The 27,456-nt window shown below is 55.9% G+C and overlaps 6 protein-coding genes across 6 annotated transcripts; 2 read left to right on the top strand and 4 right to left on the bottom strand.

Moving 5' to 3' along the window:
* Positions 1 to 3,698: 3,698 nt before the first annotated feature.
* On the bottom strand, positions 3,699 to 6,740 carry INS49_006911 (uncharacterized protein; the record flags this gene model as incomplete). The annotated part of the gene is made up of 8 exons (XM_043167678.1): positions 3,699 to 3,761; positions 3,910 to 3,936; positions 4,779 to 4,933; positions 4,990 to 5,050; positions 5,589 to 5,732; positions 5,787 to 5,966; positions 6,124 to 6,358; positions 6,415 to 6,740. 8 exons carry the CDS (start codon positions 6,738 to 6,740, stop codon positions 3,699 to 3,701), a joined length of 1,191 nt encoding a protein of 396 aa, XP_043028822.1.
* A 3,611-nt stretch (positions 6,741 to 10,351) lies between these two features.
* On the bottom strand, positions 10,352 to 11,530 carry INS49_006910 (uncharacterized protein; the record flags this gene model as incomplete). Its single annotated transcript, XM_043167677.1, has 1 exon — positions 10,352 to 11,530. One exon carries the CDS (start codon positions 11,528 to 11,530, stop codon positions 10,352 to 10,354), a length of 1,179 nt encoding a protein of 392 aa, XP_043028821.1.
* Positions 11,531 to 13,081: 1,551 nt separating this feature from the next.
* INS49_006909 (uncharacterized protein) lies at positions 13,082 to 13,610 on the top strand (the record flags this gene model as incomplete). Its single annotated transcript, XM_043167676.1, has 4 exons — positions 13,082 to 13,171; positions 13,237 to 13,315; positions 13,375 to 13,445; positions 13,512 to 13,610. 4 exons carry the CDS (start codon positions 13,082 to 13,084, stop codon positions 13,608 to 13,610), a joined length of 339 nt encoding a protein of 112 aa, XP_043028820.1.
* A 268-nt stretch (positions 13,611 to 13,878) lies between these two features.
* Positions 13,879 to 14,351, bottom strand: INS49_006908 (uncharacterized protein; the record flags this gene model as incomplete). The annotated part of the gene is made up of 3 exons (XM_043167675.1): positions 13,879 to 14,088; positions 14,154 to 14,213; positions 14,301 to 14,351. The coding sequence occupies 3 exons, from the start codon at positions 14,349 to 14,351 to the stop codon at positions 13,879 to 13,881; spliced, it is 321 nt and encodes a 106-aa protein (XP_043028819.1).
* A 1,811-nt stretch (positions 14,352 to 16,162) lies between these two features.
* INS49_006907 (uncharacterized protein) lies at positions 16,163 to 18,061 on the top strand (the record flags this gene model as incomplete). The annotated part of the gene is made up of 2 exons (XM_043167674.1): positions 16,163 to 17,421; positions 17,476 to 18,061. 2 exons carry the CDS (start codon positions 16,163 to 16,165, stop codon positions 18,059 to 18,061), a joined length of 1,845 nt encoding a protein of 614 aa, XP_043028818.1.
* Positions 18,062 to 18,764: 703 nt separating this feature from the next.
* INS49_006906 (uncharacterized protein) lies at positions 18,765 to 19,115 on the bottom strand (the record flags this gene model as incomplete). The annotated part of the gene is made up of 1 exon (XM_043167673.1): positions 18,765 to 19,115. One exon carries the CDS (start codon positions 19,113 to 19,115, stop codon positions 18,765 to 18,767), a length of 351 nt encoding a protein of 116 aa, XP_043028817.1.
* Positions 19,116 to 27,456: the final 8,341 nt, after the last annotated feature.

Below are 27,456 nucleotides of genomic sequence, written 5' to 3'. Positions count from 1 at the left end.
TGCTCTGCAACCCCATGCAGCTCGATGGATCTGCATTACAATCGACGTACGGCAGGAATCATGCTGCTGCCACTCGCTGACTTTTCGGCCAGGCATTGACCGCCTGACCAGAACGTCCGACTGGCCAGGGACACAAGGTGAGAGCAGAGTTGTCCTCCCGAAACCTTTGCCGGCAAGGTTTCGGGTAGAACCCCAGTGCTTTGGAACTGCTCACAACGGTCGTCCCGGATCGGAATGTCCCTGATGACCTGGGTCTTGGTGGCGGAGAAGCCCGCCAGCCAGAGCTTAGCCAGCCAGCCAAGCCATCCTGATAACCCGCGTCCACACAGAGATGCACTATAGGTCTGGCTGATACGAGCTCATGTGGCCGGTGCTCCTGGAATGAAATCTGCGAGGCCTCGTGGCATAGGGAGCGGTGAGATCATCATTTGAAGGGCCCTTGGTGACAGTCAATCTTGGGAAGCGAACTCCTAATTTGTGCCTGCCATGCTGCGGAGATTCATCGACGCTACCCTACTGTGTGCTAGAGCTGTACCTGCAAGGCTACCCCCAGGAGGCAATCCATGCTTAGAAGCCCCGTTTTTCTTTTGGCATCACCCCCGGGGGCTCATCTCGTCTCCGCTTGTGCTAGTCCCGGGCAGGGCTGAAGGGCTCCAAAGCAGCCCACTCGGTCTGATGAGCTCACGCCCACACGCCCAGGCTGGCTGCTGCCACCGGACTCGACACCCGGAGTAGGGTCATGAAGTACGGCTCCACCCCCATACGCCTTGTCAACGGCTGTCACGGGAACGGAGGTGTCGGGCGATGCGAACCTCCGAGGACGGGGGCAGCGTGTCGTGTTCTCCCGGCGGAGCCCAGCGGAACGCAAAGTGGCAGGGCGAGGCACGCCGACGACGAAGGTGACGAATGGTTCCGCCAGGGTTCGGGCACGGCCAGAGTTAGCTTGCGAGCGGGAAGTCACCAGGAACTTGGGATCGTCCTGGCCTGGGAGCTTGCGCCTCGTCCAACAAGCGTGGAGCAAGCTCGCTTGGCTTTGCAGAGGTCGAGGCTAGCGTGGTGGCTTGCGATGAGCCTAGCAGCCTGGCTGCTAGCCCGCAGTGGTAGCAGCTGTCTTGCCCGCGGATTGCAAAACCTTAATTTTGGAAACATGGGCCGACCAGAGTAGTCTGCTGTTTCATCTAGTAGTGTGGAGACACCCTATCACCATTTCTGAGCAGCTGCTAGGACCAGAGGTGTGCCTGGGCGTCCCCATGGGATATGAAGGTGGATGATGAGTCGAAATTTGTGATATCGCTCGGTAGCTAGTCCCATGCTGCTGCTGCTGTGAGCGGCCAAGGTAGCGAAGGACATGTGCTCTCCTGACTCCTGACTCCTGACTCTTGCCTCCAGTTTCTAGTCTCCAGTCTCCTGACGCCTGACGCCTGGGGTCGAGCTGGGATTGAGCTGGGTAGACGTGGACCGAGGCCCTAGAGAAACCAACCGCTCGCAACGGGACCGGTAAGAGCTTCAGCTGATGGAAGAATGGAGACTCAACGGGCAGCACGGCCCCGGCTGACGTCGCAGTGCACGCAGTCTGGTGGACTTGAGGGGCCTCGAAAGCCGTGGGCCAGCTAGGCAAGTCAGGTACTGTGTAGTCAGCATGTCGACGCAGCGGGAGTCTGTCTGCGTCGTCTCGCAACGTCAATGACCATTTGGTAGGAAGTCGGTATTGTTGACATTAATCAGTCATCACTGCCATCAGGCCACCACTCGCCTTGTGTGTTTTCGGCCCAGTAGGGACGAAGAGATGGGCAGGACAGGACGGTCGTTCGCGCGGCCCAGCGATCCTTGCCCACACTTCGGGTGTAGATGTTGACATTAGCTTTATCGGTGACACGGGCAGAAAAGATGCGCAAAATGGGCGCGCGCCTCCTGCTTTGAGCGCGGCCCAGTGCTGGCAGTCGGCCGATCCCTGGGTTGCCTGCCTACCCAGGTACCTACCCCAGGTGCCTGCCTACCCTGGGGACCTGGGAGTGCAAGGTACATAGGTACATCCATCTACGCTAGCCTCCCCACCCCAGAACACACACACCCACCCTCACCACACACCCACCAGCATAGCACATCCACAGCACACAGAAGCTGGCAGGGTCAGGAAGCGTGCAGCCGGAATGTCAACCCACCCTCCAGTCTCGGTTTCAGGGTCCACAGCCCACAGCTGGCCCAGCAAGGTTCATGGGTTGATGGGTGCTGCCCCCACCCCCCAGTTCACCCCCCCTCCCTCCACCTGCCCCCTCCCCCACTTTATTTGCAGGTTTGCCGACAAGAGCCGCGGACCTTGGTAGTCTACACAACAGGAAACGGCTACAGGTCGCGCCAATCTATCTACCCGCCCGCCGTTCGTGCCACAGCCATGCAAACCAACCGACCAACCATCCGTCCGTTCTCTCTCAGCCTTGAGCTGAAAGGCATGTACATCCCAATGAGAACGTGCTCTAGTTTGCCCGTCCGTCCAACTATCGCATAGCGCACAGAATGCAAACAATGCGCTGCTATTTCCAGCCGGCTGAGGCGACCCTCGCAAGTCTGGTTCGTTTCTGAACCCATGACCTGGTCTGGCTAGCCGGGCCCCTCGCGATCGCGATAGGAAGAAACGTCGGCCACATGCCCGTCGTCTCATGATGCCCGCAACGGGGGGCACTTTGCTCAGCTCACCACCCATCGCACTGTGGTTGCTGTGCCGTTGCATATCAGACTGAGCGAGGGCGTGCCGGCATTACGTCGACAGCCGGATGCTGAACCCCACCACGCATACACCAACCCTTCCCATGCTCTCTCTCGCTCGCTATCGAGCGCGCGGACCCCGCGGCCGTGGGACGGCGATCTGTGAGCAGCCTCCCGCGGGGCCCATTCTTGCCCATTCCCAGCATCTTCTTTGCGAGCCCACTCGGTCTGCCACAGCTGCGTGGCATCACGCAGTCAGTTCATGCTCGTAGCCATCACAGATCTCGCCCGAGGTCATGCAGAACCTTGACATCTGTTGGGATCTTCTTGACCTTCAGGTCTATTTACGGAATAGACTTAAATTTTTGCGGGAGCCTCCCGTCTCGGCCAAGAGGAGATGAGATCTATGAGGAAGGTGAGATATGACCACAAGGTAACTGTACATGTACTTGCCTGCATGCACGTTTGTACACACCTACGGGCGTACGTACTTCGCACATACAGTCCCTGCCATGCGTGCGCACACAAGGATGTGGATAGCCTATTATATCCCTCCGTTATAGGTACTGGGTAGCAGGTCCGCCAGGAACTCTAGCAGCGTCATTTTGAAAAATAAACCTCGGGATCTTGTCATGCCTTCCCTCGCTTGCTGGGAAAATCCGACCGGTCTAGACCTCAATTGCCCCAGGGTAGGAGATGTCTTGAGTCGCTTGTTCAACTTGGCCTTCGTCATGTCGCCCTCGTGGATGCCACCGGGGCCGGACAGCACACGTTGATACGACACACTCATTCTAACATCATATGCGTGCCCAACGGCCAGAGCAGGTGCCCTATGTCATGCCCATGCATCCCGATGTGAGGGGAGCGGGATAATGCGAGCAATACCTTGGGGCGTGCAAATCGTCCGGGCTGGTCATGGCCCTGATCGAGTCCCACAATATGCCGCCCACCCCCCAACCTCCTTACACGTTCTGAGAACGACACGCGTTGTGTGACTAGGTAGGGTGCAGGTGTACCTCGGGAGGATGTTCCGAGGGCTTCTCCTGCAGGGACCGTGCCTATTGGATACCAGTCACTGTCAGACATGATACGCAGTGTCAGTATAAACTCTGGCGCCACCATCTGTGCGGCAAAACAACGACTCCTGAGATTGTACACCAGGCATGCTTTCTAAGGGCGCACTTGCCTGCCCTTATGGTGACGCACGCAACCCTCGAGGACGAATTCGTACGCCTGTTACTGTGGGCTGTGATTCCAATCACTGGGATTAGTCCTGGCGCTGAATACCCAAGACGAGGTTGTGGGTGGTCTACCGCAACCATCTCAATGAGGCCGCTAAATCAAGGTCTGGTTTGATACTTTGCGATGCCACCAAGCTGGGGTCATTCAATTCTTGCCAGCACCGGTACTCAAATTTTCGCTCTCGCTTACCCGGTGCCCGGAGCACGATCAATTCTCCTGATAGAACCAAGGGCGTAATGTTGCCTCGTGTCCATTCCAGTAAGGGGTGCCGGGCAGCTGTATGGGTATGGGGATTGCACCCCGGAAACCATCCAGCATAGTCTTCCCCTCGTTAGGCCGGTCAGTGGGTGTTCCGCTGTTCTTGGAATTGTCGATGGGGGATGGTGTTGGTGTCGTTACAGGGATCAACACGCCAGCCTCCCAGTTGTGACAATTTAGCTTCGGCTGTCCTGTGTTTCGATCTTTGACGAGGCGGCCCCTGTCCCAGACTTAATTCAATCTCTCAGGCATGATTTCAAGCAGATTGGGGACACTCACCATGCGCTTTCGGACAGGTTGTGACTCCCCAGGTATGCCCATCCACTACGAGCCCCCTCGGGCCCAGAGGCGGGCCTCCGAACAAAGAACAGCTTGCTGTGGGTGAGTAAACCTGTCCGCTCAATCTTGAAATCCCGGAGAACTTCGCGAGGGAATGATTTGGAATCCCACCACCGTGGCTGGAAGCAGATCGTACCGGCTGACTAAACTGTAATCAGGAAACACCATTCGGGTTGCAAACTGGAGGCAGGGTACAAGGGTAGTGGTGTTTGCTCCGGAGCATTTCGGCAACTTACGTTCATCCCGCCTCGACTGGTTCGTACGGTATCGCGAGAGGGAAAATACACCCGCATATGCTCCTTGAAATCTTCCTGATTGGCCCCAGGAGGTGCACCCTTGTTCTTCTTCTGTTTTCCCGTTCTGGCCTCATACTCCATCATGCCAGAGTCGCCTGTTCGTTGTGTCAGCAACCATCGAGGTCGACAGCCACCAGTGTGGCACACAGACCTTTGCAGGCGTTGTATAAAGCAGCCATGAGATCGTTTTTGACGGCACCGATGGACGAGCACTGCAGAGGACCTTGTCAGGTCCCACATGAGCGGCATTTTGAGTTCGGGTGTACCCACGATGTAGTCGACCTCAACGGGCGCGTCACTGCAAAGTCCAAGGGTCTTCACTGTAGACCCAAGTCCACAGTAACCTTGCGCGTAAATGTCAGCCCTGATGGTTTGTTTACAGTAATAACACATGCAGATCCAACGTGCCCGTTCGTGCCCATGTGTCGATATTCGGATGGGAACCTCCACTAGAAACTGTCAATACCAGCTACCTTGAGTCAGGTTATGCATTACGAACATTGTGTGTATGAACCCATAGCGAGATGTTTCAGAGAAGTCCTGCTACCTTGTCAGTAAAAGGCCTTCAACGAGAAGGTGAGGTCCTTCGTCGAGGGTGAGAGGGCGCTGTAGCGCACGGCATCTTCAACGGGAAACCACCACGAGATGGGGGCGCATGACAGGACAAGTCTTGGGAGCGGACTTGGGGACTCTGGCTCGGCAGGCTTGCTGGGAACCGCCGGAAGGATGGCGGGATATCGGGACACGTACATAGTTGCGCAGACTATTGACCATCTTTCCGTCCACACCCTGACGCTCCAAGAAAAACTGCAGCTCCGCTCCGAAATGGGTGAGTGCATTGGCTGCAACTCTGGCGGGGTCATTAATCCGCGGCAGGTCGATGAGGAACACCGTCTAGTGAGCGCCCAGGTCAGCAAAGGAACTCCGCCGCGGTTACGGCGAACTTACATTCTCCATCACTCCCGTCTCACCCCAATCGTATGGGACTAGATTGCCCGTCGGGACGACTATGCGGAGGTATTTCGGGTATTTCAGCAGCATGAGTTTGGAGTGCATACAACCACGTTCCATCGGTGGAAAGCAGAACCTGATCACATTTTGGGGCACATTGTTTCGCATCGAGGCTTTCTGGTGACGGTATCAGCAGCGCTCAGACGTGGGTGGAAAGCTAAGTCAGAATAGAGCGGAACCTATGTCCAACTCCGGCCGAACATCCTACCTGCCTCGCCGAGGAGGCCGTGGCATGGGACGCGGCCCTGCGAGGTGACACGGGGGCATGACTTACAGTCTCTTCGTCCGCAGCATAAGCTACCAGAAGCACCTTGGTCTTGCCGAGGTTCAACTTGCTCAAGAGCCACTCCTCGTCCCACTGGAAGGAGCTGAGGACAGCGAGCTCGAGAGTGTCCCTCTGCAAGACCTCCCCGATGGTGATGCTGTCGTCCCGACGGACATTACCCGGGGCCCAAGTCCTCCGTACGATGCCCAGCGGGTAGGGGAGACCTGCCTCGGAAACTCCCTTGCTGGCGTTGGAGTTTGAGTTCAGGCTAGAGATTGCGGCAGGGGAGGCTGGGACAACCCGGGTGATCCGGTGGAATGGCCAGGCAGGCTGCCCATGCCACTCGTGAGCCTCGGACGTTGAGCCGGCGGCAGCTCTGGTTCCCGCTTGTCGTGGTTGTTGAGATTTGTCGGCCCTGCTTTGCGCTTCTTCAATCGTGCCAAGCGCTCCTCTTCCATTTTCTTGCGGTCGATGCCAAGCATGCCCATGGCCAAGCCACCTGCTGAGGATGAGTGAGTGGCCGCCTCGTCTTGGGCATGGCCTTGGCCAAGCCCTTTGTCGACCTTGTCGGCACTGCCTGGGACGTCGTCAGTCGAGGGCGCGGTCGCGGATTCGCCAAGAGACATGGCGATCGCTCGACGCAGTGCCTCGTCTTCGTCATCGCATCCATTCAACTCCATGCTCGCCATTAGAACTGGGTGCCGGAGCAGCAGGGTCGAGTCAAGAAGGGGGGATGTGCAGAATGCTGGGGTTTCGGTGGCTCTGGCAGTCCAGGTAGGTGGTAGGTAGGTAAGCACGGTACCTGGGGAGGCTTGCCCCGGGCCAAAAAGTGGGTGGGATTGATGAAGTCAGGATTAAGTTGATGTTCAGGACTTGCTTCTTCTAGGGGGACGGGAAGCTTGCAGGCTGCCCCTCCATTCCGCATAAGTGGGTGATGGGTTCCAGGTGGGTCAGGGTGAGGAAGGATGCGTCGCCACGTGAAGGCGTTGCTTGTCTCGAACAAACTAAGTTGCGCACCACAGTGTTGTGCACTGCAGGGACTGTACAGGGCAGCTTGTTTACCGTGCGGGCTGTCAGCTACAGGTCACATCCAGGCTGCCAGGGTTGGCCAGCTGAATGGAGCCCGTTGCTGACTATCTGCCCCAACAACACAGCATGCAGCAGTGCTGGGCCATTTGCATCGCTTGTGGCGAATTCAGAGGACGAAAACCGTATGGTGACAACATGTGTAATGAAATCCCTTGCAAGAAGACCATCCGTTGCCCTTCGCATGTACCATCTAGAAGCTGGGAGTCATCGCGTTGAGTCCATGAGCCCATGAGCGATCAGTGGACGAGGCCGGCCCTTCAAGCCATGCACCACAGACCATATGGACGGTTTAGAACATCATGCACGGTATACTTCAATCTGGGCCTGCATCACCGCAGTCCAACCAGGTGACAAGAGCCCAGCTTTCCCAATTCGCTCGGATCGATGGGATGTCTTCCCGAGGTGGAGTGAGCAAAGCCTCAGGACGTGTCTGAGCAAGCTGTCTCTCATTGCCTGACTGTGCGAGGATTTGCAGTTGGGACAAAGCTGTGGGATCCGTTCCCAAAGGCTCAAGGGCCCATCTTTACGACCAAAGTTCCACAGTGACCATTGCTCTCTTGCACTCGTGGCAGTCTCGAGCAACTCTAAGGCGGACCAGGACAGAAATATGCGATCAAGGCTCGCTCCCTACACGGTCAAAGTGCACAACAACACGAACTTCCTTGCCGTAGTGGCCATGTGAGCCCTGGTATCTGGACTCGTTCAGCGTGATGCTAGCCGGAAACAGGTCAACCTTTGGAGGTCGGGCCATCCTCACCACTCCGTAACATATCAGAGCTACCTGGAGAGCACCAATCCTTTTTGAAGAATCTTGAAATACCTGAGACCACTGCCTATAAGAGCACTCGACGGCGAGAGGCAAGCCGTGAGACAACGCCGCCCTATAAAAGTTACAATCGCTTTCACCTCTCTACCACTGTGGACCTCAGCGCCATGTTTCGGTTCTCTTATCGATCCTCGAAGGATCCACGGCGAATGCAGTCCCGAGCTAGCTTACAGTTGCGTATCTTGAGATATCCAGGCAGTCAGCCTCCTCGTGAAGACTCGTGAGATGCTCCGTGTTCACGTTATCAGGCTGCCTAGACTTGCAAGCCGAATCGCACATGGGCCATGCTAACCTTCGTATGCCCCAGCGAGCATTATGACTGCAATTAGGCGCTCAACGGTTGCTCGAAATAGAGGACCAGAGAACCTAGGCCGCAGAGCATTAACGTATAGAGAAATGACTTCCATGTCAGTTCTATGGAAGTAGTCACATGGATTACCCACTGGCCAGGCTTTTGATCATGCTCTGGTCAAGACCGTTTCATGGTCCATAGTCACTGCCTTCGTCTGAATCTCATTTGAGTACTTACCAAGCAGATGTGGAAAACTCCAATCTCAGAGTATGTTCCCCTTGGGCGCTGCGGCATCACTCGGGAGAAAGACGACGGCCATGCCCGCGACGCTCACCAACAGCTCTGGATCCACGCCAGGACAGAAACGTCTCCATGAGCCTGTGGATCGATGCAAAAGTCCTCAGTCAGACAGCCACCTGAGAGGCCAGGATCTGGAGTTGAAGGGCTACACGGTCTAGCTAAGTAACAACATGACAGAGCCTCGCTGTGCTGGCCAGTTTGTTCCTGGTCCAGATGTGGAGGAACGGCCACTGGAAAGCGATTACGATGTGATTCCAACGTGCATATGGATCCTCTGGCCGTAGTACACCAATTTGTACCCTTAAATTCAACGAGGGTAGACCAGAGGAAATCTGCTTTGACAGCCATTGCTGACGACAGCAATTCCTCAGAGCCAGTAAATGGTCAAAGATTGCTGGAAATCTGGTGTTGTCTGTGTACTTAGGCGTGTAGCCAAGATTCTACCTTTCCTGGAGAAAAAAGGCTCACGACGTGGGGTGTCCCTGGGAGACCACGAGACCAGGCCCTCAGGGAAACAAATGGCATCACATGAAAGTGAGGCTGATATCTTGATCAAGACAAGAAACAAGGCCTTGATGGGGACACTAAGCCATGCTCCAAGCCAGGCGGTGAACAGGAAGAGCTAAACGCCTCTACCCGATACAGCACGCAGCTCCCTCTAGGTTGGAGCGGAGGAAAAGAAAGGGCGGAACGGAGGGGGGGGGGGGTTCAGGTGAGAATGTCTCATAGGTGATAACGTCGCCAGCCGTATCATAGTTCAGAGGCGAGTACGCCAGAGAAACTGGGCTGTGGACCACTCACTGCTGGAGAAGGAGGGAGCGTGGAGGCAACGAGTGGGTGCAAATACACGGACCAGAATACCCAGAAGTACAGAACGGTGCGTTTTGCGAGACACGCTTTCTTATGAGTTTGGGATACCAGCAAACACGCTTGTCGCTACCAGCCACGACCCAAAAACGACAGTATAAAGATGGATTAGGCACTCTAAAGCTAAAGGCCATGCCTAGTGATTGAACAAGGGCCACCTGTGTACCGCCGGAAAAAAAAAAAGATTATAGTTTTGTTGTTGTCCAGATGTAAGCCTTCCCCTGGAACAAAGCTTCACTTGTTTCGAGCCACAATGGCAGCTCGAGACCAAGGTCCACCTCGTTGCTCACATCTCTTCAGCCGCCGCCCCTAGAATGCTTTCCTAGACCGATCTTGCTCCAACGACGAACGCCAGTCGAAGTGGGTATCACCAGCATCACCAAGAACCAGAACCATGCCTTAGCTCTCATACCAGATGAACCGCCAGATAAGATGCCCTCCATTGTACATTTGTCGAATAGAGTAAATGAAATCCATAACAGCCGGCCTGACCAATGTGCCCAAATGGCAGCATCCGTAGGCCGGGAAACGCCTGGAGAACGCCCAAAATATGATGAGATATGGAGTTTTCGAACCACCCCGATCTCCTAGAAAACCGGGCCCGCTATCCAGCCAGCCCATGCAGAAAAGCAGCAGGCCAAGTCCTTTGTCACAACGCCATTGAAGTCGACTTTAGAAGACACGCGTGGAAAAGAGGACCCGCCCTTGCACATCTATGCAGAATTATGTGGCAAGAGCCAACGTAAAACGAGTAATGATCGACTTGCGTCAGAAATCGACGCGCTTTGGAAATCCGAGATGCTATGTGCGAAAAACCGGAGAGTAAGAGGTAATCGAGATAAACTGGGTCTCGATGAAGTCGACTACGCACGTCCTGTGGAGGGGCCTGCTTGTTGTTGTGGGCTGCTGTTGCCATCAAGTCCAGCTCCGATCGGGAAGGGGAGCTTGAGAGCCTGGCGCAGCGCGTTCTCCCCACGATATCTCCAATCTTCTGGACCTCCCGAGCTTGCATTTTGTGCACCAGATGCTCCGCTGCTGAGTTGAGGAGAACTCTGTGAGGCGGCCGTGTGAAACGGAAAGACTCCAGGGGAGTTGGTCTGACGGTGCGACGGTGATGAGACTGGGTTTGCAAAGGGCGTTCCAGAGCCGATTCCAAGCAGTCTCTTAACTGCCTCACTTCTCTCGTCCCCACGAGGCGGGGTGACCAGATGCTGGGGGGCTTCTTGTGCTTGGCCTTGTCGTTGAGCTTGCTGCGGTGTCTTTGCTTCGCTAGTTCTGGCGGTCCGGGCCTTTTCATGGATAGGCAAGGCAAAGGGCTCAGGCCGCGGACCAGATCCAACAGTGCTGTTGGAGCCAGCGTTGCCATTCTGAGCTGGGCGGCTAGGAAGCTTCAGGGGAATTGGATCAAAGGAATAATTGGCATCCCGGCCGGATCGCCCCTCTGAGGGTGGGGAGAAGGGACCATCAGCGGCCGCCGCGTTGGCCGAGCTTGTTCTGCAGGCTCGCTCCTTCTCTGCGCGGTCTGCTCGGAAGAGCAAGTCCAGCGGAGACTCATCACGGCGGACCTGAGGCACGGTTGCGGGTTGAGAGGGGCTGGGAGAGTCGCTGTCGGAGGCCGGCGGCGATGGCTCTTTGGTGCGTCCATTCACGGTGGCTGACTCGGATCGCACCCTGAAGAAACTTGGCATCGGGAGGGAGCCCGGGGCGGGAGAGGCATGAAAGTTGGCGCCAGCAAAGGCAGTTGAGCTGTTTCTGTTGTTCGCAGAGTGCGGCGGAGTGCGGCGTCCAGGCCTGGCAGGACCGGGAGACGTCGAGACGTGGGCGGGCCGGGCCGATCTGTTGCTCTGCTTCGCAGACTTGGGATGGGTGGCTTGGGAGCCAGGAGCTGGGCTGGCATTTGTAGACTTCATGGGCGTCGCAGGGAAGTTAGCTGGGAAGGGCATGTTCGTCAGGACGTCGCCCTCAGATGCGTAGTTCTTGCGGCCCGAAGGCGGTTTGCCGTTGCGGCGGCGCCGGGCAGGTGTTTGTTTGTTTTGTTCCATCGTGAAAGGCCTGGTCGGCAGTGGCACGCAAGGCCTGAGAGGAGGTGCGTTCTACTGGCCATGGTATGAGCAAGGGTACTGGCCACGCCTGGCGAGGTTGAGCGGCTCTTTGCTTACCTTGAGGTTGGTCTGGTTGTGGCTAACTTGCGGGGGCCGGGCTGGGCGGTCGATCTATGCCTGAGGATTGAATTCTTGTGGGTTGCGAGGCTGGGAGGATACTGATGTTCGATGGGTGAATACTGGATTTTGTTGGATTTGGCCTAGACATAGGCATGATTGTTTTTTGAGTTTCGATTTCCGCGAGCGAGTAGTACGACCTTCCCATGGAGGTGCCAGAGAAGCTGGCAGGCCAAGGCAGGGGGGAGTTGGTCGAGATGAGATGATGGGTCCAAGGAAGTGCAGGGTGATTTGGCGGCAGATTCCAGTCGTTAAATACTGTTGTGCCGTCGGGCTGTTCTTCCTGCTGGGCTTGGACTTGGGACTTGAGACTCGGTGTTCTGGTCCGCTGTGTTCTTACGCCTTGCTGTGTTGAAGAAGGAGTCAGGCTCGCGAGCAGCGTCGGGTCCGAAGCAGGTTGGACGGTCGTTCAGGGAGGCTGAGTAAGAGGGGAAGGCGTGACAGGGTGGTGGAGGCAGGCGACATGTAAATACACCTGTTTTGCAACGGCAAGAGGGGCTTCAGCCCACTTTCATGCTGCCTAAACAGGCTAGAGTCAGGCGGCGGCGGCCCGGCCTTGAGCTCGGCCTCCAGCTTGGAACAAAGGCTGGGCCTCCGCCGCTCCTTTAATTGCCCTGTTGATTTATGCACTCTGGAAGGGAATTTCCTATAGCACATAATATAGACGGCGAGCCTTATTACACTGAATCATTTGATGCTCATGTTTCAAGTCTGCTTCCTCTATCGTCAAAATCGGGGGATTTCTGCCCAAGCATGTGTTCTAATGCTGCCAGTATGGAGTTGTTGAGAATATGGAGGTTGGTCCATGCCTACGTAGTACCCAATAAGGCAAGTGTGGCGGTGTGTATGGCTCTGAAGCACCCTGTCGGAATATGACGTGGGCACCCACACAAGGACCGTGCTGCCGGCCGAGTCCGTTCGGTGGGGCAGGAGCCTTTGGTAATGATAGCTGCATCCCAAGCCAGGCACCGGGGCATGTCACCCTCAGGTAACATCTTCGCATCTGAACCGTTTTAGTTTCCTGAGGCGACCGACGCAAGCTCTCGAGTTCTTTCGCACTTCGAGTTCCTTGAGGAAGACGCAGCAGGCAGAAAACGATTCCCCTGGTGTCTGAGCCCTTTGCTAGTTGTACTTAAAAAGCAAGGGCGTTTGCAATCCAGTAAGTCCTACAAATGGTCGCCATCAAGGTCCCTATGCCCATCCCCCCCTCCAACTCTCTATTCTCTTGGGATGCGACCGTATTCCTAACCTTATGTGCTTCCCCAGCAGCTTTTGGCGAAGCCGAGCCGTTCTTTGGCCTCTGAAGTCGCAACACGCAACAACACATCCCGACTCACCTACCCACCCAACCTCTCCGTTCGACCTCTGCACATCATGGCCGACGTCGACATGACTGATGCACCCCCTGTGGGCAAGAAGAAGGGTTCTGAAATCGAAGCAAAGAAGCGGTTTGAGGTCAAGAAGGTGAGCATGTTCAAGACGCGCAGCTGACTTCCTTGGTTGGACATGGGCTTACGACTTGGATACAGTGGAACGCTGTCGCCCTCTGGGCGTGGGACATTGTCGTCGACAACTGTGCCATCTGCCGCAACCATATTATGGATCTTTGTACGTCCTACGTCCCATTTCCCTCCACCTGCAGTACTGACTGGTCCTCAACTCTCCAGGCATCGAGTGTCAAGCAAACCAGGCTTCCGCTACCAGCGAGGAGTGCACAGTCGCTTGGGGCATCTGCAACGTACGTCTTTCTTCACTGCTGCCTCGTACAGACCCAAGATACCGTACTAATACAAGGGGCAAACAGCACGCTTTCCACTTCCACTGCATCTCTCGATGGCTCAAGACCCGTCAGGTGTGTCCTCTGGACAACAGGGACTGGGAGTTCCAGAAGTATGGTCGTTGAAGGGCAGATGCCACGGCGATAGACGAAGGAACGATGACACGATTGCTAGAGCGGTCCCAAATATGGGGAGGACTTTCTATGCACTTTGGGACACATGGGGCGAGATTATCACCAAATGCCATGGTGGTAATGGCATGACACATAGTGCGTGCAGCATAGCATTCATTTTGATACTCGCCTGATACGAGCTATCACGAATGTATTTGTCCCAGAACGCAATATCTCGAACCCTGATCAGCATCCCGTCACCACGGTACCCATGCCTGTCTCATCGCACCGCTTTCTCATCTATGATAAGGTCCTGTGGGACCGAAATTGCGGCTGCTCCCCCGCCGATTGGAAGCCATTTGACAGGGTTCTTGTTGTAGAAGGGCCACGGGGGGATAATCGCGAGGAACGTGAGCGCGGTGCCGCCAAGTCCAATGTAGACGGCGAGCTTGATGTCTTGCAGGAAGTATCCGACGAGAAAGGAGATGACCTAGATAGACGACGTTAGGCCTGTGGTAGCATGCGGCGTGGAACTTGGGGTGATCGGCAACTCACGCCAACTATGCTCAAGAGCACGGTGGACAACGTCTCGACGAGCTTTTGGCCCTCAAAGTCCTATGGGGACGATCTATTAGCCAACTGTCATTTCCGCACAAGGTAGGCAGGCGGCAGGGCTAGCTGCGGGTGAGAGGAGAAGCATACAATCTGCCCCTCGGCCACATCGCGGATCTGGTCGAGAATTTGCTCCGCCATGGTGAAGCTGGGAGAAGCCGACGAATGTATTATCGGCGGTGCGTACTGGGTTTCGATCAAGACTGAGTGCCTCTCGAACGAAGCTCGACTTGAGAAGCGACTGGTTATTAGGCTGGATGTTTGCGAGTGAGCGAGTAGGCGAGTGTGATGTCCAAGAATGGACCCTCCGCAAGCTCCAACGTGGCTCGAGCCGGGAACAGGTCGGGTCGGACCTGCATACGGCACACGGACACAATAGCCTAGAATTCCCTGGGCACCCGCGCTCACCCCCCGCCCCTTGTCACTGGACCCACTGATACCCAAATGCCCCACCACCCAAGATATCCGTGGAACAGAGAACCATCAGCGGGCGACAGGTATCCAGACATACGAGGGAAGCAACCAGTCTTTGCCATCACCTTGCGCCTGCATGTGTGAGTTTCCATACACAGTACAGAGGGCATTTTAAATCCAACAAAATGGCATATATTTCCACCCTAAACCCGCTAAACCCGTCCGATCTCCCTGTAGTGAGTCACTCGCTTATCTGCGCGGGGTGGATGACCTCTTCCATTCCCAGGTAGGTGCCCAGTACAGCTCACGAATTACGTACCTCGGTGGCTGGACAGTCTTGGTAAATACCAGCTTGTCTCAACAACTCGCATCTCGGCCTGTATTGCAGAATACTATGAGTAACATGTTACTCATTAGATGCTTATGATGTACTGTACGAACCTTGAAGTGAGGCACGTGTGTGCTATATGCGCAGCATGAGCGACTCGGATGAGCTACGCGGGCCTGACCTGCAGACTGTCATCCCAAATTGGCGGGTTGGATTCAGGGATTAGTGCCGTGCCGAGATTCAATTTTTGAACCTGCCTGGACGGGGCCGCCCAATCACCTTGCACCCGAACAAAACCCGCCAAACATTCACGAGCGCATTTTTCCCATTCCCCTTCCCGACTTTGCCCCCCGATCCCAAGCTTCTTCTTTAGCTTTCTTTACCAAGACATCTTTTCCACTGCACAATTCGCCCTGCGGATTCTTTGTCTTCTCAAGCCAGACTAGCTTCCAAGTGACATCTGACTTATATCCACCGTCCGCTTTCCAGCCGCCTTCACAAGGAGGATTCTACTCCTCTCACTTCACTCGATGACCCAGGACGTCATCGGGACCTGAAATCAGACCGACAACACTACGACAACAATAGCACAGCAGTCGCTCCACATCGACTACTATCTAACCCCCTTGTCACCCCAGAACCAACCGCTCTGGATCAAGAGTCGACATCGTCCTTGAACCAAGTCAATCGAGCTATTGTGAATACCGCGACATTCCCGTGTCGCACCGATTACCCGTCACCGACGACCCGTTCAATCCATCAAGTTGGCTGCACTCGCTGCTTCCCGGGCTTCATTCACCCGTTCGCTCCATAGCCCCGCTTTCTGGGCTTATATTGGAGTGAACAAGAAACCGCCTTAACTGGAGGCTACGCACCATCACAGCAGTTTTGACCACCTTTCGACCACACCCGCCCACACGGTATCACCGCCTCGACACCCGTCCAGGCCGGTGAAATACTCACCTCACACAGGGGCTCACCCGTTCGAAACCCTTCGCCGCGGGCGGCAGACTGCCGTTAACTGCCGTCCGCTTAGGTCAACTCTGTCATCGACGCTGACCGAGGATGGGAATGGGAATTCACCCTTGAGCCAGCGACCGGGCTGCCCAGGGCCGGACCTGTGAGAGAAGAGTAAAGGAGATATAGTTACGGAGCAATACTTGTAATATTGGAAAGAAAGACTGAGAAAGGGCTATCAAAAGCAGTCAAAATGTCGGACCACGAAGAAGTCTTGGACACGGGCTACGAGACCCCAATCCCGGAGCTGGATGACCACCGTCAACAGCACCAGAGCCCCTCGATCTCGCGGGACGAGCGACCTCGTCGGGGTACCTTCGACTCCCAATTCGGCGGCCGACGACGCACCGGCTCCGATGCCTCGAGGAGCGGATTGCCTCACCCTAGCATTCGCGTTCGCGATTTCGAGGAGGCCATCATCGATGATGAGGCTGGTGAGATCTCGCCCATGGGCCGACGCCAGCGACGAGGCACAGTGGACACGACGGCTTCGTCGCGCGAGCCATCCCCGCCGAACTCCGTCAAGGCGTTCGCGCTTGCCCGTCGCCCGCCCGCGTTGTCTTTCTCAGAGCAACGGCCGGATAATGTGGAGCTGCAGAGGACCATGTCAATCACCAGCCGCCACAGCCACCGGAGTAAGTCCCGCACTGTGAAAGACAGCGACGTCGCCAGTGTCAACACAAACAGGTCTGCTGCCGAGGAGGACGTCTGCTTTCCTCATGGGAATCGTGATGGCCCAGACTTCTACGTCGACTTCGAGTTCCTCGAGGACTTCATCCGGTCGCAGAGAAGCGAGCGTCTTTCGTCCGACGCAAGGGAATTCGCAGACTTGCGCCCGCAGACGACAACGAATGGCGGTCCAACGCAGATGGCTACTGCGGATGGAGACATCATCGAAATGCCATCGGGATCTTCGATCCAGGAGGAGAAAGTCAAGGTGGAACCCAGGCAGGCCATGACAGAAAAGATCCCTGCCCAGCGATTCAGCTTCTTCTCCTCGGCCTGGGACCAGACCATTCATGCGGCGGACTTAGAAGACCTGGCCCTGCCAGGCGAGGAGCTGCGGAGCCTCTTCACCTTTCCAAACGACGGCGAAGACTACGTCTGGTGGCTGAATGTGAATTGCCCCACCGACGACGAGGTACGCGCGATCTGCAAGGCGTTCGGAATCCATCCCTTGACAGTTGAAGATATCACGACACAAGAAGCCCGCGAGAAGATCGAACTGTTCAAGTCCTACTACTTTGCGAATTTCCGGTCCTACATGGCCGTGTACGATGAGGATGGCGATCGAGAATTTGAACCCTTCAACATGTTTGTGATTGTGTTCCGAGAGGGCATTCTCAGCTTCAGTCACACCTTCAACTCGCACGCCTCCGATGTCCGTCAGAGGATCTCAACATTGAAGGATTATGTTGATCTCAGTGCTGACTGGATTTGTTATGCCATTATGTGAGTAGGGTCCGGTCTTTCTACGCCAGTGACTATTACTAATCTAGACAACAGCGACAACATTGTAGATAACTTTGGCCCGGCTATTACTGAGGTGCAGAATGCGGCTGATGCACTCGACGATGACGTCTATCGAGCCCGGCCCGACGATGAAGAGAACCATCCCTTCCTGCCAAGACTCGGTCATATCCGCAAGAACATCATGGGTCTGATGCGCCTCCTTGGAGGCAAGGCCGATGTGCTCAAGGGCTTCACCAAGCGCTGCAACGAGAACTACCAAGTCACGCCGCGCATGGAGGTCGGCCTCTACCTTGGCGATATCCAGGATCACGTCGTGACCATGATGAATACCTTGGGACACCTCGAGAGGATGCTGTCGCGAGCCCACAGCAACTATCTGGCGCAGCTGAGCATCGACAGCATCACCCAGGGCACGCGAGCCAACAAGGTCCTTAGTAAGATCACGTTCCTCGCCTCCATCATTGTGCCTCTGAACGTGGTCACGGGTCTCTTCGGCATGAACGTCCCGGTCCCATTCGGAGACCCTGGTAACCTGACGGCCTTTTTCACGATCCTGGGTGTCTTGATCGCCTTCTCGATCATATGCATCCTCGTGGCCAGGAGGCTTCGCTATATATGATGTGAGCTCAGCCGGCCCTGGTGTTGGAAAGATCGCTAGTTTTCTTGTTCTTTGGTTATTCGTCGCGCAAGTTTTACGTTGTTCCACCTTCGTCTATGTCAAGACAATGTTGGTGCTAATGGGTGGTGGTTGTGGATTTGTCACCATTTTGGTGCAGCGCTTCTTCTCTTCGTTCCCGCACTGGGCTACTTATAAGAATAGACTAGATGCGGTCTTGGGTGTAGACCGGATAGTATCTAGAGACAAACCTGTCAAAAAATCACTTTACCTCACTCTTGCTGGTGTCGATTGTGCTCGTTGTTTCCCGTCTGTGTGCTGTATCCCAAGAAATGGCTTCCTTTCCAACAAGACTTCGCCATGCTTAGTGGTCACGCATGATCACTCATGTGAAGTTCCCCTGGACACGAGACAAGTATGTGTTACAGCTTATGAAGACGGGTCACACAGCTGATCCCGTAAATACCTATATTTCTCCTCGTCGGCCTCCCAGTCGTCGTATGTCTGGTTGTTTGTATCACAACACCGCCGTCAGCTTCACACTCAAGCATTCATAGTGTCAAGAAGGAAATGACTCTAGACAGTCGAGGAAAGACTCCGCCACCAGGATGGGATACGGCTTAACAACAGCCCGTGAATGCAGAATATAGATACACGCCAACACAAACAAGCAGGGCCTTGGGTATGATGAGCCTGTAGTACAGCATCACTCACCCCAGGCAGGGAACCTGGCCAGGTCGTCGAACCTCTTGGCCGTGTATAAGGCGCCTGCGAGTCCCGCGGTCCCCTTTGGCATGTAGATCCGCCGGGCGACGCCCTCGCCGTCCGTGTAGCTCATCACGTTGCACTCGACGGTCTTGGTCGGGCGGGGGATGGTGAGCCCGGGTGCCAGGAAAAGGCCTGCCTCGTCGCCGCAGTTTTTCGCAAGGGCTATCTGTGTTGCCTCTGTCGGCTCGTGTCCAGGGCTGGCTGTGGTCGATGCTGTTGCTGTCGCATCGTTCTCAGCCTTGGAAGCGGCTTCAGTGGGAATCACAGGGTTCTGAGGTGAGGTTGGCATTCTCGCGGTGTATGTGTGTGTATGTTAAATTTCTCTTTTTGTATCTTGTTGCGTGTCAAGAGAGGACTGTTGTCCCGTCTTCTCACGACAGAAGTGTACATGTGAGGATGATACGACGCGTTGCAATGAGCGCCAGGCAGCAGCGTGCGGGAAGCTATGCTTCAGCCAACCAGGTGGCAAACACCATTTACAACAGCTTTGATTTCTCACCTTGAGACATAACAGGGATGGTAAACAAGATCCTTCGCCTGAAAAGTTCCTGGCAGCGTCTGACTGAGTTCAGCATGACTTTTGGATAGTTTCTTGCTCTACACTGCAACCCACCATGCCATACTACAAGCGACTCTTGACTGCTTTGGGATGATGTTATCTTTGAAGTTCCGCAATACACCACACACGTTTTTTTCGTGATCTTGGGTAGGTTTCGAACAAGATAAGCTGGTGGGCTTCGAGCAGCTGACGCTCCTGTCCGGCTGAAGCGCGACCGGAGCAGCTCAAGTGCTGCCAACCACGGTGCCATGTTCTCATGTGGTCGATTCTCGAGTCATAGTTGAATGATACATTCTTCTTCTTTTCATGTAGACGAGCTCCGCTTCCTTGAAGAGAGGACAAATCCACCGCATCAACTCGTCCCCGGAGCTTCCGGCATCATAGCCTCCAGTCGAGTTCTTGCACACGGCGCTCGACATCTACCATGTGTCTAACATCAAATTTTCATCAGTGTGCTGAGTATGTGATGAATAGATGAGGTCTCATTTACCTAGCTTCTTTCAGGGTAGAAACCTATGTAGTCTCAAGCCCACGACGTAGGTCATGGCGCGAGAGCGATTGCGAGCGCACCTCGAAACGTGGTCGACGACTCGTTGCCCTTGCTCCTCAGTCCGTCCGGATCACCGGTAATCTCAGGAACTTCTGAGTGATTCCTCCTGTTTCTTGCAGCGCTGCTCGGGATCCGGACGGGGTCTGCGGAACCTCCACACACCCTCCCGCGACCAACCCAGTTGAATCTCCCTCATCTTTCTGAAGCTTGGTGGACAGGGTTCTGGCTGTTGTAGAACTTGAGCTTGGGGAAGGACTCTGACTCGGCGCTGAACAAGTTCAACCCTTGCATGCCATGTTCTAGGAGCAATTGCTCTTGGTATTTGCAAAGATCTGTAGGGAAACAGTTACGGGCTGCCAAGTCCAGACAGAGAAACTGCGCTGAGTACGCTGTGAAGCAATCCTCTCTTGCCCCTGGCTGCAGTCCACCAGTGTTGAGATCAGACGTCCCTTGGCCCTGGGAAAACTCCATCTATCCAGCACTTGCACGATAGATGAAACACAAAGAACAGACACGTGGTGCGATTCCGTGACACATAGCCTTGGAGGATCTGGTCCTTGCCATTTCCCAAAAGCTGACCGACGAAACTTTTCGCCAGGCCAACGCTGTGCCCTTCTCGTGTCTAGGTAAGTTTTGAGATTGGAAGAGTGGTGGTGAACTCATTCCACCCATACCTTGTTCCATGGACCGTACGTATATATCTTTCCGAAATTTTATCTCGTTGCAAGGGTGTCGTTGCAGACGCATGGCGGCGATACGGCCTACAGGCATGGGGAACGTTACTCGCAGACAAACCATCACGGGGTCCGTGTCCGGAAAAGATTCCGGCGCGCAGCGGCCCAAAGTATGAATCTCAGCCCCAAAGAGTGAAGGGTACATCTCCGCGCAATCCACCCGGGTATCGTCAATATTGTCGGCCTTGCGGCGTCGGAGATAAGTGCCGCTGTTGTTGCCCTCGTACGACGCTTACTCCGGTTTCCAGTCACAAGGGAGTTATATGCGATTTCTGCTATGCCGTGCCCCGTATGCTGATATCAGCACTTACTACCGGCTATTATTGTACCAACAGAAAAAACCACTCCCTCCAAGGACATTGGCGGGTAGCAGCCGATGATGTTGCAACGCTGGCAGCGTCTGACCGAGCAACGTAACCCAACATTGTGACCAAGCATCCGTAATCACTTACTGGGGAGCTTGAGCTAGAAAAAAAAAGGGATGTCCGTGGTTTGGATCCCACGAAAATTTTGATGGAAAAGCGAATAGCCAGCAGTAACAATCAACCTCCCCAGATGGCCTGTACCCAGGTAGGATCTCGTGACCAGCCATCCACCCTTCCAGACCCAACTCCCAGGCGTACTCGGGAGGTGGACAGGTCTGGGGAGTTTCAGCGGAGGCCCTAGAATATTGTTGGGATTTTTGGGTTACCAAGTGCCGCCGATCCCTTCGGCCCAATGGAGCGCGAAGTCGAGGCATGCTACAGGCAGCGCATACACGCCGCCCAAACAGAGTGCACGCATGATGGCCGCTCCGGCTCACCAGTCCATGGAGAACGACTTCCGCGGAGGCGAGTACCACAGTAGCAACCGCATATTACGTAGCAGCGGTAAGCATGTGAAGGCCGTGGTTCCCCCCGCCATCCCGAGCAGTGGCTTTCGACGTTGTCACCCAAGGAAAGCCTATGGCGAACATTAGCGGGCTTCCGTCAACTTAGCGCCAGGGGAGCGACAAGAGGTTTTAGGGCGAGAGAGGATCAGGCTAGCCTTGCAACGGATCGAGCCCGGTCGGCGACGTTGGTTGAAGCCGGGCTTTTTTGGCGCACAAAATGGTGGGTTTTACCTACTGCACCTCACTGTGCAAACTGGCCGCCGGCGGCAGCTGGGAGCGACAAGGTGAGGGCGTTGTGACGAGCCCCGCTCGCGAGACATGTTGGGGGAGACCTGGGCCGGGGAATCGCCTGGGACTCGATCGATATCAGAGCTCGTCGCCGGGTACATCCCAGCCCCGCGAACGCCTCGTACGGGGAGCAGTCTCGCCGGAGAACGAACGTGGGTCCTGGGACCACCGTGGGCTTTGCTGGGCATGATCCATACCCGTTGAAGAATCGCAACGGGCGAGGCCCGTCAGCAAAAAAACGCCCACTGGGGGGTTTGCGCGCCCCCTCGTGGTCGTCAGGAACAGGACAGGCAAGCCCATACCACCGGTGGCGTCCCGAGGCGGGCGAAACTCGAGACGTTGCTCACAACCCACGATCCCTGTCCACGGGAGCAGGTTCTCGCCCGGGCAGGTTCATCGGGGACGAGCGCCGGGTGGGACGCATCATCCGAGTAGACAATTACGCAGCTCACACGATAGTCTGGCCGTCTATGGACGTCTGTCGTCTTCTTTCGACATGAGAGACGTCAGCACCCACCAGAGCTGAAGGTCCTGGTTGTCGTGTTATGCAGCTGCTGCAGCATGTGTGCAGTACATTGTATGTGCATTTCGTGTGCCTAAGTCTAGGCGCATATGTCGTGTCGCCCTGATTTTGTCACACCGGTAGACGGCCGCCCGCTGTGGTACTACTAGCAACATGGCTGGGGACCGACGCTGCTGCTTTCTCTTGGTTCCAAAGTAAGACATTTAGCGAGCGAGATCCGACATGGCGGGACCGCCAGGAGGATTCGAGCAAGGCAGCATGCGAGATTTATTGTGGCGATGCCACTGCCCTGCGCGTCAGGACACTGTCATTTTCTGCACAGGTCGTTTCGATGCCTTGTGCTTTACATGGATAGATACCTTGTCTAATTGTCCCTGCACTCATGACAAGCACATCGTCTCCGGGATGCTGAGGCTGCAGACATGAGCTGCAGGTCATCTGGTTGGGCGCAGTGCCTACGGTCTACAGTCCTCGTCTTCTCTTCTCTCCTCGTGTTGATCAGTGACTGATCACAAAAGCTCAGGCAAAGTCCTCATGGCCGGAACTCATCTGCAGCCTGCAACCTGCAGCCCAGCTCCCAGCTCCCAGCTCCCAGCTGGTCCCGGCCAGCGAGCCAGCCCCTTCCATCCCCCCACCTCCACCCCGGGAGGCAGAGCACCTGCTTGAGGCCCAGCATGTCTAGCTGGCCCAGCAGGTCCGAGGGGACCTCTCTGGAAGTGCCTGGTGGAGCAGCGGGGATTCCAGGCTGGCGACCCCCGAAGGACCCGCTGGTGCCCACTCTGGACCTTGTGTAATCGAGTGCTCTTGGCCCTTGCCACCTGCCGGCCTCACAAGGACACAGAAAGCGGGCCTACGGGGCTTTGCGAATCCCTCTCAGCACGGTAGGAGCAGGGCTGCAGGATCAGGACGGGCACGATGGGGACGAGGACTGGTCCAGGCGGCAGCCCAGGACGCGCGCGGGCGGGCGCGTGGGCGGGCACCTTGGCGTCTATCTTTCGATAGCTGAGGAAAGAAGGAAGATGATCGGCCTGTCTACCTGTCGTGCCACGGGGGGTTGATAGGTCGGACGCATGCCTGTGCCTGCAGGCGAGTGGGATAATCTCCAGGGAGGAAGAAGAATGAAGAAAGACCTCCCACACCTGGATCAATCATCAAATCGGTGGCCAATCCTCTTTGGTCAATCGCGCGCATGCAGGGGCCGCGAGAGGCTAGCAGCTCCAATGACTGGACCCTGTCCTGCCACTCGCACACACAAGCCGTCGGGGTCGAGCAGTTACATGGGCGATGGTGTCCTCGGGTCGTATTGCAGGCGCCTGGCTTGCATGTTCATGTGGGCTGGGTAGGCTAGGCCATGACCAGGACGGCCAGGACGGCGGAGGGAGGGCAGGGCCTGGGCGGGGAGGGACCTGCATCCCTGTTAGGCTTTGCTTTCAGGCTGTTTGCTTGGGCTGGCCTGGGTCGCGACGATGTAATACTACTAGTCTATCTGTACTGCTTTCTGTACTGTGGTAGTCTACTGCGAGGCATGTCGTCGTCTGCCGGACTGGCTGGCGTCTGTGCTGAACCTCGCCCGCAACCAAACACTGCAGGCGGGCATGGCGGGCTGGGCTTGCCCTCTCGGGAATTTGCGAACACTGGCCACCGCATATCAGGCCAATTTCAGCAGGCACTTGGTACTCGTCTTGGTCCCAGACTTGACCCGTCAGATCGAATTACCAGCAATGACAAGATGGGAATTCCCCGAGACACTGGGGAATCGCTGCACTGATTGCTCACGGGGCAGCCGCCCTCGGCTGCAATTGCAGTGCGCAGAATGACAGCATCAGGATGGGGTCATTGCAGGATGGTAAAGTGGCAGGCAGTGTCCTCGTCGCTTCCTGTGGATCGAATTGTGATGCGCAAAGCTTACAACCTTACCTAGGTACCTAGGTAGGCACCTATGTACCTATGCTGTATTGAGCGTGGCTTCTGCTGTGGCAGTCTACCCTAGCAGGTAGGTACCTACTTGCCTACTTAGGCAACTACAGTACATGTCGCTCCTGGTGAGCAAAAAGGTCGTCATGCTGACGCCGCGCGCGACCTGCTGTAGTCAGCTAGCCCAAGCAGTCCGCCTTCACCCTTGTGCCATGCATGCCGGGTTCATCTCCACCAGCACTTGTTTAGACTGACGGACGGATCTCACTCCTGCTGAGCGCGCCTGTAGTGCCCGACCTCCCACCCTCTCCGACGTCACACAATGGCTGATGGAGGGTAGGAACCAGGACAACGGGTCCGAACCGCTTCCTTTTCGGCTCACCGGCTCGATGGCCCCCCGACGAGAAAGCGCACCCAGGATTGAGATTCCAAACCCTGACGTGGCGTGCAGGACCGTTTCGATATCATGCCTGGCCGACACAGCACTGCTCCCAGGTCCTTTCCTCCCGGATCACGGAGAGCACGTCAGGTCCATGGACCGATCGTGCACAAGGCTCACCCCAGCGTCGGCGCCTCGTCCAAGGAAAGAGGCGCGCGTCCTAAGCAGAAGTCCAAGGCAGGAGGAGCTTGCAGCACACGATACAAACCGCGAAAGGGCCGTGGCCCGATTCGGCCCCACAATGACTCTTGGACGAAGCTGCCATGTTCGCGGTGCCAGCAAGATATCACTACCAACAAAACACGCACGCAAAAAACATCCGTTTCCAGACGTTGCCATCTGAAACATCTGCGCTCAGAGCGCTGACCCTGTCATCGCGTGTCTAATCGGCACCCGACTGATTGGACGAACCGTCGAGATGCCAATCGCAGCCGGCCTTCCAGCTGCTCTCGTGTCAGGGCACGCCTTGGCGAACAGATCATTTGGCAATGACTATCGAAAACTCCGCAGCTGAGTCGTAAGATGCTCGCTTTTCGTGATCGCTCTCTTATCTGGGTACCGGCGCTACGATGGAAAACCACGCCTGCCCGTACCTGCTGAAGTTTTGGTTGAAGGGGGCATCAGGACCACGGATCGATCGTGCTATACATCAGAGCGTTATGGATGTCCAAATCTTCCGTACCATTAGCCGGCAGGATCAGCAATACCCTCAGGCGTGCTTGGTCCCTGCACCCCCCTCCCCCCATTCCAGCCTCACTTCGGTGGCCCAAGAAGGGAAAATTGAGGATCTTGACCCTGATCGCCGCCCTTGGTAGTGGGCTTCTCACGCGACGGGGAAGGCCCAGTAGGTTCCAGGCCAGGCCCATTATCCCCTGAGCTCTTGTGTTGTGGAGTTCCCGGGTGCCGGCAGGGAACAATGGTGCCCACCAGACGGCATCGCACGGTGTCGGGCGGCGTTGTCAGCCTCCCGGAAACATATCGATATGAGCGCTGTCGATCCCGTCCTGTGCCTCTCGCTTTGTCGAGAAACAATACCGCGCGTTTCTGATCGACGTGATGTGGCCATAGGGCAGTCCGTGTGGTGCAACCGACAACAGACCGTCCTACACAGGACTGTCGAACCGGCAACGCCCCGAAAGCCCGCACCAAGTCGATTTGACATGGTTTACAAAGAACGCCAGGCAGCTTGAGTCACGTCTACCCGTACTGGGTAGCAGTACTGCCCGTGGCTCGCCGTTCATATGAGGCACATACACGGGATGGCTTGTGGGCCTGCATAATGCTGTCGGGCATCATGTAGTGACTGAATCGAAAACAGCCATGCTCCGCCGTTCTCGGCTGTTGTTCCGCCGCAAGTGGCTCGCCCATAGCTCTATCATGTCGGACGGGTCCTCCCTGTCTGACAGACAAAGTTCTTGTCTGCTTGACCTGAAAAGGGAAGACGGCCAGTTGAAACTCTGTGAAGAGGACAACTCCCCGGGAGCTATATCCAACCTTGTATTGCAGGGACATCCGTGGGCATCTTTGTACACATCCACCCATCTCTGACCTAATCACAGCCCAGTTCACCATAATTTCCCGCAGTATGGCAGTGTCGAGATCAGTCTCCAGAGAAATCCATCTCACTTCTGGTGCATGGCCGTAAGCTCGGACTCGACATACTGTAGAGCGACACAGCCATGTTGATCGTCGACGAGCCTGCATGGCAAGAGCGCAGATGGAGCGTGATCTCACCGAGTCCTCTCTGTCAGCTCTTGTCATCAACCCTACGTACAACATGGTCCCTTGTCGCGGGCGGGGAAGACTCCTAGGGTCCCAGGGTCCCCTGTACCTCATGCGCGCCCCGGTCCTAGAAGACAGGCGATCCACATTCACGAGCCGGGGCTATATGACTGGCTACACAATTAACCCATGCATCGGTAGCACCAGTACGAGTTTGGCCGGCCATGTATCTACCTACGACTGCTTCTTTGGGTACGACGAGAGAAACATGCCCCACTGGCAGAACGACAGCAGATGGAGACTTTGACGCTGGACATGAGAACAATATTATATTTGAAGGGAGGAGAACATACATCACTTCGAGGATATCAGAGATGCTTATGCATATCACTCGGGATCACATGTCTCGAAAAAGTTAGTTCGGAGTCTACCTTGGGAGGTTCCGCTACATTCAGTGTGGTCACGGACAACGAACCCGTTCTTGACAGCAAACCGAACACAAGCAGCCGGCAATGGGGCACGAGAAGTGCAAGCAATCCACCAGCTCCAATGTTTTTTGGCCTGGCCCGGGTTTCCGACGCCCCTGCCGTTTCATGGAGCCCAGATTCCGTGAACCACTCGACAGTGGAACCCGCAGTATGAACCCCCTATTAGAGGAAGCCCTGCTGTCCACTCTCAGCTGGCTGCGGTGCCGGTGACAGTTTCAACCCTCCTCCCAGGACTCTGACCACGGTGCCCGCTCCCACTTGAGCTCACAGCGCTGATCGATCACATTGGAAAGTGCCGTCAGGGAAGAGATCTCGACTGGAGTACGGATTCGAATCCCCAACAAAGTATCAACGGAAGCCAGTCTCGCGATAGGCTGAATGTGGTCTGTATTGGCCTCCTGCTCGCGTCTTGGTCCATTGCATGCTGCATATTGGTTGCGCGCGATCGGTCCCAGCTCTCACTGGCCCCGAGCCTGGGTCTGTACAGTAGTCTAGCTCGCGGGACTTCTCACATGCATCGCGGGCCCTCTCCCCGCCCCGAC

Source organism: Diaporthe citri, assembly GCF_014595645.1.
Source record: "Diaporthe citri strain NFHF-8-4 chromosome Unknown scaffold_2, whole genome shotgun sequence".
NCBI lineage: Eukaryota > Fungi > Ascomycota > Sordariomycetes > Diaporthales > Diaporthaceae > Diaporthe > Diaporthe citri.
Note: the sequence above shows the minus strand (reverse complement) of the source record. Positions and strands in the feature narration are given on the sequence as shown.